Source organism: Entelurus aequoreus, linkage group LG11, assembly GCF_033978785.1.
Source record: "Entelurus aequoreus isolate RoL-2023_Sb linkage group LG11, RoL_Eaeq_v1.1, whole genome shotgun sequence".
Taxonomy (NCBI): domain Eukaryota; kingdom Metazoa; phylum Chordata; class Actinopteri; order Syngnathiformes; family Syngnathidae; genus Entelurus; species Entelurus aequoreus.
Window position 1 is genome coordinate 44,473,506 of NC_084741.1, and position 13,925 is coordinate 44,487,430.

Here is a 13,925-nt window from a genome sequence, read left to right on the forward strand (position 1 = left end):
TTCAACAATACCATAGACTTAGACTTAGAAAAACTTTATTGATCCACAAGGGAAATTGTTCCACACAGTAGCTCAGTCTCAAAGGATGGAAAGTACAATGCAGGTATTAAGTAGACTAAAAAATTACCATAATAGCAATATAAAATATAACATATATGTAATATTTACATATTATATATACAGTATATAATATATACTATTTTATTATATTTTTATATAATATATACAATATACACTACCGTTCCAAAGTTTGGGGTCAGATTGAAATGTCCTTATTTTTGAAGGAAAAGCACTGTACTTTTCAATGAAGATAACTTTAAACGAGTCTTAACTTTAAAGAAATACACTCTATACATTGCTAATGTGGTAAATGACTATTCTAGCTGCAAATGTCTGGTTTTTGGTGCAATATCTACATAGGTGTATAGAGGCCCATTTCCAGCAACTATCACTCCAGTGTTCTAATGGTACAATGTGTTTGCTCATTGGCTCAGAAGGCTAATTGATGATTAGAAAACCCTTGTGCAATCATGTTCACACATCTGAAAACAGTTTAGCTCGTTACAGAAGCTACAAAACTTTGAGCAGATTGAGTTTCTGGAGCATCACATTTGTGGGGTCAATTAAATGCTCAAAATGGCCAGAAAAAGAGAACTTTCATCTGAAACTCGACAGTCTATTCTTGTTCTTAGAAATGAAGGCTATTCCACAAAATTGTTTGGGTGACCCCAAACTTTTGAACGGTAGTATATAACAAATTCCAATTACCATGTACAATATTACAGTATATGTAACAGCTGCAGCAAAAAAAAAAAAGGCAGCATAAAATAGAGAGTAGATACAGCAGAAAATATACATTATAAACAAAGAGAGGTAGCTAACATAGAAGGTGTCATGTAATAGACATCATCTATTGCTGTATGGCGAGGGATTATACAGCTAGATGGAGTGCGGAATGAAGGAGTTGTTGAATTGAACACTGTGGGAATGAAGCTGAAGTAGCCTGTTGGAGTATGAGCTCCGCTGTCCCTCAATTGTCTGGTGGAGTGGGTGGGCAGGATTGTCCATGATGGCGAGCAGTTTGTCCAGTGTCCTCCTGTCCCTCACTGACACAAACGCCTCCAACTGTGTGCCAATAGTTTGCCCGGCTTTCCGGATCAGTTTGTCAATCCGGTTTAAGTCCCTTTTGCTGGTAATAATAATAACCGTGATAATTTTGGTGACAGTAACCGTGATATGACATTTTCATATTGTTACATCCCTAGTAAAATTGTAAACTATGCTACTAAACCAAATTAATTGAAACCTTAAAAAGTCAGTTCACAAGTAAATTTGAAACAAACTTGTTCTGCAATGTATTTATTTCCTATTTGTATTACTTTGATTTTTGGACTTTGAGGAATAAATGTGCAATATAATGGTTATTTGATTTGAGTGTTTTTTTTAAAAAATAATATCATTGTCTTTACTTACCTGTCCAGGTGTCTGAATGCCTGCACCTACTGCAAGACCAAGCATGCCAGAGGAGACCTGGCCAGCTATCCCATAGATGAGCTAGTGGAGAGAGCTCGCCAGTCTTTCCAAGGTGACTTCATTGTTTTTTTAACAACAATACATGTTAAAAGTATTTACACATTAATGTTTATTGCAAATGTATGTGTTCCGTGCACATGCGACTGTCCTACCAGGCAGGAAAAGGTTTTAGTAACACATGTTGATGTTTTTGTTCATGAGTTGTGTGCCTATCCAGTTGGTTTGGTTTGATGCCAGATGAGCAGCTGTTGTGCCCTAGCATCTGTTCCTTAAGAGTAGACTCTCAGCTCCACTGCTGCACAGCAGGCCATGGCTCAATAAGACCCCCAGGCGGGTCAGTCAAGGGCAGACAGACTGTTTGTAGTGTGTTTATTATAAACATTATAATATGTAGTTAGTGACGCTGGTATGTTTGAGTTGGACTCGAACAGCTTCTGCAAAATTGTAGTGTGTCTGTGAAATTGAAGTCCATTATTGTATAAGAATGACGTCAAAGGTGAAACAAATAATTTCTGATGCCAGGGCCAAGCAAGAAATCTGTGCTCTTGATTAACCGTAAGATTTTTGATGGGGTTTCGGTCAGGGCTCTCCAGTTATCCCCAGCATTCATTCAGCCACAACTTAACTGTTAACGCAGAAAACCTCTCCCTCAAAATTGGAAACAAAGAACGACAAACAACTTTTTGGGGAATTTTGCCTATATTATCATTAAAAGAGACAAGAACACACGTTTTTTTTTAATGCATTTTAACTCGTAAATAAACCAATCGTTTGGACGGTCGTTGATAAAAATCAACGTCCGCTTACAATGGAGCCAATATGGGCGCTCTGTTTTTTTTCTTAAACAGCTTCAAGTCGCCTCTACACGTCAAACTGAGAACAGCAGCACACGTCCCCCCTTCACAATAATAGCGCGGTGCGCCATAGCCGGTCTGACTGCGCTAACAAATTAAAAGTTTCAAAAAAGTACTATCACAAGCATAATGAACTTAAAGCACTTATTGATACATTTACACAATTATTATGCTTTGACCTAAATTACTGGTCAACATTGTTCAGAGATGTTTTGCACCATTAAATTTGAGAGATTTTGCATGTAATTAACAAACCTTTTGCACAATTTTATTTGACACAAAAATCACACATTGGTCAAATTTGTGTAAAAGTTAAAAAATGGTATAATTTGTGTAAAAGTTAAAACATGGAACTAAAAACAATTAAAACGTAATAATTACATTTTATTTAATTATTACGTGGGTTGCAAATGACGTCCGTTTTTTTTTGTGGGGCTTAATTCACACGATGGTCAAGCAGCTTGAGTGTAGCATTAAAACAACTGAGCACGAGTGTAAAGTTTGATCAGAAAATGCCGTATTGATGTCCTCTTCTTGGTTGTTCCAGTCGTTCAAATAGAGAGATAGGAAAAAGCTTTCATAGAGCCTAGAAGTAAGTGGTTCATAATGGTTATGAAGTCAGGGAAAAAACAAAAGTGTGTGGAAGGAAATTGCTCTTCAAAATATCACTTTCATCATCCTGTGGAATACAATTGGACAGCTTGTGTCTGCAGCAAACACTTTGTAAAATGTTTGTTTGAACATTTGTTTTGCTTGAGAAACTTTCTGTGATGCAATGGAGTTTAATCTCTACTTTATTAGTAGTGTTTGATAGCAGAACTAAATGTAAAGAAAGGACAATAGATTGCATTAGATTGTGTTCTTGTGTGGTTGCTATGCCTAAATATAACTATGAAGACCTGCTTGTGAAAATAAACTAACGTCTTGTTAAGTCCTTGTAATAAATATTGTGATTCTTTGTCCATTTTCATAACAGAAACTAAAATCGTAGTTGTTGTGCAGGAAAGCCAAGTGCTTTATTCGACACAGATGACCACGTTATATCAATCAATCAATCAATGTTTATTTATATAGCCCTAAATCACAAGTGTCTCAAAGGGCTGTTATAGCGTCCTTGGTGATATTTGTTAGCATGAAGAAAATATCCTTAGTAGTATTGATAAACTATATGAATAAATCTCTCGTAGGCTCAACAGCATATACTGAATCTTAATATCGCTAGCAAACATTGCTGAACAACAGGGACATATACAGCTAAATATGAACTTCACATCATAAAACGACCACAGACATGAATTGTAGATTAAACAAATATTTGTAGCAGGAATTATACTGCAAACAAACGTATCCTTTTTCTCATTAGCGTCACGATCACAGCAGCACAGCAGCACAGCACTCGTTTTGTCAATCAAATATGGTACTTAACAATGCACGAATAAGTCCAATATTGTCTTTTACGGTTTAATGTTTAATTTGTGGACCCCTCAGATGTAAAGACATGATGTGTCTCTAATCTTTTCTTCTCTAAATACCGTAAGTGTCAAATTTGTCAAAGATGTGGCGCACAGTAATTTCTTGGTCGTGATAAATGTTTTAAATCATTGAGAAATTATTTTTCTTATAAGCGTATAAATCCACTTCATCCCATTTTAAATATTTTTTCATGATCGCTTATATATTAATATATATGAAACCCAGATGTGCCCGGATGTGCCTCTCGATCACATGATTGTAACCCAACTATAGTTATTTAAATGTATTGTTATTACCGGGTACTATTATTTTACTTGTTGTGGTTTATTCGTTACTAATTTATATCCTTTTTTAAACTATAATTAAAGTTGAGTTTCGGTGGTTAATTAAATACTTGTGTTTTCAAATTAATGATTAATTGTGTAATTAATCGTGATTACAATATCACTCAAAATAATCGTGATTATTATTTTTGCCATAATCCTCCACTCCTACTATATTCTCAATGAAATAACAAAGTATTGATGTTGCTTGCTTGCGGGTTACTTGCTAATGTCATTTATTGAACAGGCGTCACCCTGCAAACCACACATATGTCTTATGTGTGACTGTTATTGACTAATCACACTTATTACAACATCCATCCATCCATCCATCCATTTTCTACCGCTTGTCCCTTTTGGGGTTGCGGGGGGTGCTGGAGCCTATCTCAGCTGTACTAAATAAAATTGCTCCGAGGTGGACACCAGAATTAATACGTATCAAGAAAATTAAAGGATTTTAAGTGTGCCTTATAGTCCGATAATTATGGTATGTGTTTTCGTAGCATTTTTATTGTGAATTATATCTTTTGAGCAGAATTTGAAGGAATTATCACATATTAGCCAGATGCATTGTTGCAGATTGTAACAATACAACTAAAGAAGGTGTCAGCCTGTATACATTTCCTAATGATGGGCATATGAGGACAGTGTGGACTTCTCCAGTCAAATTGACTCACGCGAAATGGGACGGACCAAGTGAGATAATTATAATTTGCAGGGATCATTTTTAATGATTCTAAATGTGAAGATAAGGACTTTTGGTCAAAATGTTTTTCCTAAAGAACGAATATAATGGAAAAATAAGTTCACTTTATATGCTTAATTGTGTATCTTTGTATCATTTAAACCATATCAAATTGCATTTACAATCCACAAAGTATGTGAAAATACCGTCTAAACATCAGAAAATGTCACTAATTTAGTTGGCCATTTTCAATATTCCGCTCCAAGTAGGGTCGGATGACGTCACAAGTAACGCTTCTGCATTCTGACCATGTTATCAGATCAGTCAGTTACGCAAAAATTGGAAAGAGATGTGTTGTGTATCATTCACAATCCTTATGTACAAACCCCGTTTCCATATGAGTTGGGAAATTGTGTTAAATGTAAATATAAACGGAATACAATGATTTGCAAATCCTTTTCAACCCATATTCAATTGAATGCACTACAAAGACAAGATATTTGATGTTCAAACTCATAAACTTTATATTTTTTTTGCAAATAATAATTAACTTAGAATTTCATGGCTGCAACACGTGCCAAAGTAGTTGGGAAAGGGCATGTTTACCACTGTGTTACATCACCTTTTCTTTTAACAACACTCAATAAACGATTGGGAACCGAGGAAACTAATTGTTGAAGCTTTGAAAGTGGAATTCTTTCCCAAACATGTTTTATGTAGAGCTTCAGTCGTTCAACAGTCTGCGTATTTTAGGCTTCATAATGCGCCACACATTTTCGATGGGAGACAGGTCTGGACTGCAGGCGGGCCAGGAAAGTACCCGCACTCTTTTTTTTACGAAGCCACGCTGTTGTAACACGTGCTGAATGTGGCTTGGCATTCTCTTGCTGAAATAAGCAGGGGCGTCCATGAAAAAGACGGCGCTTAAATGGCAGCATATGTTGTTCCAAATCTTGTATGTACCTTTCAGCATTAATGGTGCCTTCACAGATGTGTAAGTTACCCATGCCTTGGGCACTAATGTACCTCCACACCATCACAGATGCTGGCTTTTGAACTTTGCGTCGATAACAGTCTGGATGGTTCGCTTCCCCTTTGGTCCGGATGACACGATGTTGAATATTTCCAAAAACAATTTGAAATGTGGACTCGTCAGACCACAGAACACTTTTCCACTTTGCATGAGTCCATCTTAGATGATCTCGGGCCCAGAGAAGCCGGCGGCGTTTCTGGATGTTGTTGATAAATGGCTTTCGCTTTGCATAGTAGAGCTTTAACTTGCCCTTACAGATGTAGCGACCAACTGTATTTAGTGACAGTGGTTTTCTGAAGTGTTCCTGAGCCCATGTGGTGATATCCTTTAGAGATTGATGTCTGTTTTTGATACAGTGCCGTCTGACGGATCGAAGGTCACGGTCATTCAATGTTGGTTTCCGGCCATGCCGCTTACGTGGAGTGATTTCTCCAGATTCTCTGAACCCATCCATCCATCCATCTTCTTCCGCTTATATATATATATATATATATATATATATATATATATATATATATATATATATATATATATATATATATATATATATATATATATATATATATATATAGAGGCAATACAGAAAATACTAAGCTTTTTATCCATCCATCCATCCATCTTCCTCCGCTTATCCGAGGTCGGGTCGCGGGGGCAGCAGCCTAAGCAGGGAAGCCCAGACTTCCCTCTCCCCAGCCACTTCGTCCAGCTCTTCCCGGGGGATCCCGAGGCGTTCCCAGGCCAGCCGGGAGACATAGTCTTCCCAACGTGTCCTGGGTCTTCCCCGTGGCCTCTTACCGGTTGGACGTGCCCTAAACACCTCCCTAGGGAGGCGTTCGGGTGGCATCCTGACCAGATGCCCGAACCACCTCATCTGGCTCCTCTCAATGTGGAGGAGCAGCGGCTTTACTTTGAGCTCCCCCCGGATGGCAGATCTTCTCACCCTATCTCTAAGGGAGAGCCCCGCTACCCGGCGGAGGAAACTCATTTCGGCCGCTTGTACCCGTGATCTTGTCCTTTCGGTCATAACCCAAAGCTCATGACCATAGGTGAGGATGGGAACATAGATTGACCGGTAAATTGAGAGCTTTGCCTTCCGGCTCAGCTCCTTCTTCACCACAACGGATCGATACAGCGTCCGCATTACTGAAGACGCCGCACCGATCCGCCTGTCGATCTCACGATCCACTCTTCCCTCACTCGTGAACAAGACTCCAAGGTACTTGAACTCCTCCACTTGGGGCAGGGTCTCCTCCGCAACCCGGAGATGGCACTCCACCCTTTTCCGGGTGAGAACCATGGACTCGGACTTGGAGGTGCTGATTCTCATCCCAGTCGCTTCATACTCAGCTGCGAACCGATCCAGTGAGAGCTGAAGATCCTGGCCAGATGAAGCCATCAGGACCACATCATCTGCAAAAAGCAGAGACCTAATCCTGCAGCCACCAAACCAGATCCCCTCAACGCCTTGACTGCGCCTAGAAATTCTGTCCATAAAAGTTATGAACAGCATCGGTGACAAAGGGCAGCCTTGGCGGAGTCCAACCCTCACTGGAAACGGGTCCGACTTACTGCCGGCAATGCGGACCAAACTCTGGCGCTGATCATAAACCTTTTGATGATATTATGGACCGTAGATGTTGAAATCCCTAAGTTTTTTGCAATTGCACTTTGAAAAATGTTGTTCTTAAACTGTTTGACTATTTGCTCACGCATTTGTGGACAAAGGGGTGTACCTTGCCCCATCCTTTCTTGTGAAAGACTGGGCATTTTTTGGGAAGCTGTTTTTATACCCAATCATGGCACCCACCTGTTCCCAATTAGCCTGCACACTTGTGGGATGTTCCAAATAAGTGTTTGATGAGCATTCCTCAACTTTATCAGTATTTGTTGCCACCTTTCCCAACTTCTTTGTCACGTGTTGCTGGCATCAAATTCTAAAGTTAATGATTATTTGCAGAAAAAAAATGTTTATCAGTATGAACATCAAATATGTTGTCTTTGTATCATATTCAACTGAATATGGGTTGAAAATGATTTGCAAATCATTGTATTCCGCTTATATTTACATCTAACACAATTTCCCAACTCATATGGAAACGGGGTTTGTAAGACACACACATACGTTTGGCTTTTTAATGCATTCGAAATGGTAAATAAATAGCTAAAAAATAAGTCAACGGATTGAGAGCCCTTTATTGCGTCTTTAAAACCCTTTGAGAAAACATCCAGAAACCACCAACAATAATCCATTCACATGTTGTGACCTGAAAATTAACGAAATATGAGCGACATTGTTATTTTAAGCGCAAACACAGATGGCTTATTTTAGCAGCACATTGATAGCAGTGAGCTAATGCTAGCTTATGCTACTATTGACGGCACACTGCTTTTGCTTTGTCTCAAACTCGCTAAAAGTTAATTCTAGATTATAATTTATGCATCTCTCAGCTGGTAGTAGACAATTGTGGCCACACATCGAGAGACTGGTGGACTTTGACATCCCCTGAGATGGCGAAAAAGACACAAAAAGGCGCTTGTTGCAGAAAACTTTTTTTAACCTTTCGTGTGGATTGTGATTGAATCTTCATCGGAACAGAATTATGTGAGCGTTCGTCGATCAGCATCCCAGCGAGAGTGGAAATTGTACTGTAAGTCCTTTGTTTTATTATGGTTTATGTTATGGTTAGTTTGTATGTTTAGCACCTAGCAATGCTGCTGATGCTGACAATAAAGTGTTTCCATTACACACAGTGCTGAATCCATTTAGCACTCGGCTTCTAAAACGTACTGCGTTTGTTCCGGCTCAAAAATATAAGGTTCTGGATCATAATTTTTCCCTAAGTAATCGTTGTTGGCTCTCACAAAGTCTGCATAATTTGCATTGTTGTTGATTGGAAATGGATCTGTGGTTTTCTCTCTCTACATCACAGATCACATGACCGGTTTGCTCATTAATTCTCAAAATGGCTCGGGAAGCTCTGTGAAATTTATACTATTTTGATCCTATCTATTCACCATATTTTTCAGACTATAAGGCACACTTAAAATCCTTTCATTTTCTCAAAAATCGACAGTGCACCTTATAACCAGGTGCGCCTAATGTACATAATAATTCTCGTTGTGCTTACTGACCTTGAAGCTATTTTATTTGGTACATAGTGTAAGGATAAGTGTGACCAGTAGATGGCAGTCACACATAAGAGATATGTGGAGACTGCAAGATGACGCCAGTAAACAGAACCAAAACTTTAAATGTTCCATTGAGAACACGGCACTCAAAAATCTGTCAAAATGTTTTACTACGACTTTGGTAAGCTACGAAGCCGCACCACTTGATGGCTTGTTGGAGCGTTACGGCTACTGTAGTCAGACGTACTGTGCTTCAACATACAAGTATCATTATGGTGTGCGTATATGGACCGCACAATGGCACCTATTAAAAGACATTTGATTTGGCGTTTTGTTTTGCAATATTATGCAAAACCAACTTTTCTCACCTTCTGGTACCTGTTGATGTGTACCTGGGATCTACAGTACATAAGTCGTCCAAATGTGCACGCGTCCGCCATTGTAGTCCGTAACGACACCGTAGTCGATAGGCTTCTTTTTTTTCCTCTATCTTCTTGTTATGGGGCATTCATCCTCTGCTGTTGCCATTTCTAATATAAAGTAGCGTAATATTCTAACTTATCTGTCAGTACACTTGCTATGGAAGCGCTAAAAACTACCAGTGTAGTGGGTTTACATAATTCACCCATGGAACTTTAGTTATTAGAGAGTTCTGGTTGGATTGTTTTTCACATGACACATTTCTGGTGGTGTTGTTGCACTAATGAGCCACGGATGAGGAGATGCTGCTCAGTTATTGATTTAAGTAAAGTCTGAATATCATTAAAAAAGTTAGCTCCATCTTTTGACACTTCTTCCACTCCCGTCCTTGCACGCGACACCGGTACAACAAAGATGACGGGGAGAAGACCCTGTCGAAGTGGAGCCACGTGAATAAGACCGCCCACAAAACGGTGCATCACAGACGGTCAGAAAGCAGCTTGAAGATGATCTATAAAACATAATCTATGCAAAGTTTTGACCAAAGAACCATCATTACATGTTATGTAGACCACAAGGAAGTGTTTTAAATTTAGAAAAAAATCATAATATGACCCCTTTCATGCGCCTTATAATCCAGCGCACATCTGCCCACTGCTCCCCAAGGGGATGGGACAAATGCAGAGGACAAATTTCACCACATCTAGTGTGTGTGTGACAATCATTGGTACTTTAATTTTGTGTGAAATTAGAACTGAGCAGACCCGCTCATCGGCAGTGAGCCCTATAGTCCGAAAAATACGGTACTCGGAAACATTGTAAATCTTTTGGTGTCATAAATCATATATATATGATAATAGCTTCAATATAGAGGCAATTTGTTTTTCCATTATACTGGTGCTTTAAATACTCAAACCAAATGCAATCCCAAAAATCAGGAGCACCGCCAAGGGGAGAAAGACTGAGGAAGAACCTGCAGAAAAACAGACAGAAAAGCAGACCGGATTCTCAAAAACAAGAGAAAAATAAGCTTCTAGTATTCTAATTTGCATCTCTTTTCTTGGGGAAATGCTGAAAGAGCATGAGGAAATACAAGCTATGGTGTCAATGGAAAAGGAGATGGAAGAGCAGGGAATTCCAGAAATGGCGATTATTTATATTTCCTTTTTGCTCATAATGTTAATAACCATATCAGTTTCAGTATTTCCCATAAACTGCCAAGATACCTGTGGCGGTGGGGGCGTGGCTGTGGGCGTGGTCACCATGACATCCTCGAGTAATTTGCATAATTTACTACAATGATATGATTTTCTCTAAAAAGGTTAAAAAAATGTATACTTACTAATTAATATTAACAGTTTTGTTTTAAACATCCATCCATCCATCCATTTTACAATATAATTACAACACTTTATGTACATATTTATATACAGATTTGAACAATAAGTTATTCACTGAAATATATTTATTAATTGTGGTTCTTACAAAAAATATATCTTATAAAATATAAAAGCTAAAATGTCTCTGAAAGCTCTGCTCCTTTAATTAATGCATACTAAATAATTTAACTTTAGACTACTACTACAGCCATATTATTTACCAGCAACATAAAGTGAAACAGATGCAGAGGTGTCCTGCCACAGTCAGTAACAAATAAACAGAAAACAGTAGTGGTCAAATACAAATAAGGCAACAAGAGAAGTATCCTACACTTCTCCTTTGTAAAATAAATCTGAACAGCCTATATGGGCATCTACATCAACTATATGATTTACCTGAGAAGCTGGAAAGGACCAAAAAAAAAATAAAAAAATTAAGAAATAAAATATTTATATTTGTGGCGGACGTAATTCTTTTGTGGCGGGCCGCCACAAATAAATGCATGTGTGGGAAACACTGAGTTTTGAAGCAGTCATGGACCAAGCGACAAAAAATTAGAAGTGCATTTAAGTAATCAAGATGCAGGGAAATTGTTTCCAGTTCTGAAGATGTCATCACACCAAGAGGGGGCGAAATACAAAGTTTGGTGATGGCAAAGGGGGCGTTCCAAGTACAGTTAGTTATCGACCGATTTCTCAAAAACTATTCGGTGTTATCGGAAATGACTGCCAGATTAATTTCTTGAACAAAAACATACATAAATAATACATAAAGTCATCTGGGCACTAGAGGTCCTTTCAGTTTCCAGCCCAATCCCCAGTTGACTAATAATTGTTTGAGAGGTTTGTCATCAATTCATCCTTAACCTGACATAGGGCTCAGTTGTAGAGCCAAATATTCCCACTCATGTTCACACCTATGGAGCAGTTCAGTCTTTCGTTGACCTAGTGTATATGTTTTTGGACCGGGGGAGGAAAACCCACGCAAAACATACGCAAGCCATGCAAGCTGCACAAAATGGCCACATCTTAGATTTGAACTTGACCTTTTTTTCTGTTCTTTTTTCGCATGGAAGCCATCTAGAACTCTTTAAAACAGCTGCATGCATACTACAGCAGTGCCTGAGGGTGGGCATTCAAGGACGAACTCACCAGCTGGTGTTACCTTGCTGTTTGCGTGTGTGTGTGTGTGCTCATGTAAGATAGAAGCCATTGCAGGTTGAAAATAGCATGCCCTTTACACTTTTTGAGCAGTTTTAAAGACATTGGTAGCATAGGGCATTTTGGAAATGTGGCAAGACTGTGTTACACAGTAAGTTGTTGCTGTTTTCATGTCCTGAAGGTGTAATAGTTTCATACAAATGAATATAAAAATCAGTATACTTCACTGTTTTTCTGTGGCAATGTAATCAACCTGAATCCACACCTTTTAAATTTGGGATGGTTACCTTATGTCATGAACACTGAGCAAAACATTAAGCGGATGCTTATGTGAGCCGTTATAACACAGGAAACATGATAGGAGGAGACGGTTGTTGTTTTCAAAACAGAGAAAGAGGAACCTGAGAGTTGCTGACCCATTTAAAAAAAAAAACTGTGAATGTGGCCTAAGCAACATGCCAGTTTTTCAAAGAAGATGTTCAGGTCCACAACATAAGATGCTCAGGTGTTGCCGTATGTCTTAATAAGGAGTGCACTGCTTGTGTGAACGCTATCATTTCTTTGGAACCGTAAACACCTAGTTACCTTGGAGATCCCCTGAACCTACAATATATATTTTTCTACTAATATGACTACTAAAACAGATTTCATCATAGTAATTTAGCAAACACACACACACACACACACACACACACACACACACACACACACACACACACACACACACACACACACACACACACACACACACACACACACACACACTGACAAGTGAGATAACCAGGATTCGACTGGGGAATAATTGGTCCCCACACCCTCTGGCCATCCAGTCAACATTTTCCCTGTTAGATATCTTTCTCTTTTCGTTAAACAAATCATACAGCACATTTATTAACCTAAGGCTCACTTTGAGGTTTGGAATTGCATTACTGCCAAATGAAATGCTTCTTTTTACTTTCACTCTCACTCTATTAGCAATCTTTTTTATATATGAATCCAATATAAACTACTAAATGAAGCAGGTTTTTTTATTTGCTATTTAGTGACAAAAATAATCTGACAATTTGCCAGTATGAATGCTAATTTTGCCCGTTCTCAAACAATGGCAAAAACAACTCTTCTGATTCTGATTTTATTGGTCAGTCAGTCAGCTTAGGGTGTGTGATTGGTTTATTTTGGTAATTTGGAAATTATTTGTGGAATTTATCAAAATGTGATTTCAGGTAAAAAGTTATATTTCCATGTGGAAAAAAGAGTAGCTGCACAGCTTGTAAATATACTCAGAATATAAAAAACCCCATCAGAGGGCTTGTTAATTAAATTATTAAAGTTTGTCTAAGTCTAAGTTAATGTATGCAGATAATAGAAGGTGGGTAGGTTTGTGTTGCTGGCGATACAGTGCATCCAGAAAGTATTCACAGTGCTTTTCTTTTTTTTTTTTTTTTTTTTTTACATTTTGTTATGTTACAGCCTTATTCCAAAATAGAATAAATCACATTTTGTCCTCAAAATCCTACACACAATACCCCTTAACGACAATGTGAAAAGTTTTTTTAAAATTTTTAATTTTGATGATTTATAAAAAAAGAAAAAAAAGAATGAACATGTACATAAGTTTTCACAGCCTTTGCTCAATATTTTGTTGATGCACCTTTTGACAGCATTTACAGCAGGGGTGTCCAAAGTGCGGCCCGGGGGCCATTGGCGGCCCGCAGCTAATTGTTTACCGGCCCGCCACACATTCTGAAAATGCTATTGCAAAAATAAAAAAAACATTACAAAAAAGTGGAATGAGGTGAAATCTAACTAGAAAAAGTTGCAATGTTGACACAAAGCTGCCATGCAGGCTGTTTTTTTTCTATTGTCTATCTTTATTTTTCTTTTTTTGCCATTGCTCAAAATTTTTTTTAATGTTATAATGAATTATTGACCTAT

The 13,925-nt window shown here is 38.2% G+C and overlaps 1 protein-coding gene across 4 annotated transcripts in view; it reads left to right on the forward strand.

Annotated features, from left to right (window-relative positions):
- cdkal1 (CDK5 regulatory subunit associated protein 1-like 1) overlaps positions 1-13,925 on the forward strand; it is a 600,364-nt gene that overhangs the window by 238,046 nt on the left and 348,393 nt on the right. For all 4 annotated transcript variants that reach the window (XM_062063405.1, XM_062063406.1, XM_062063403.1 and 1 more), the window contains one exon: positions 1,482-1,585. In XM_062063405.1, coding sequence (XP_061919389.1) covers positions 1,482-1,585 — 104 coding nt within the window. The remainder of the gene's footprint in view (positions 1-1,481; positions 1,586-13,925) is intronic.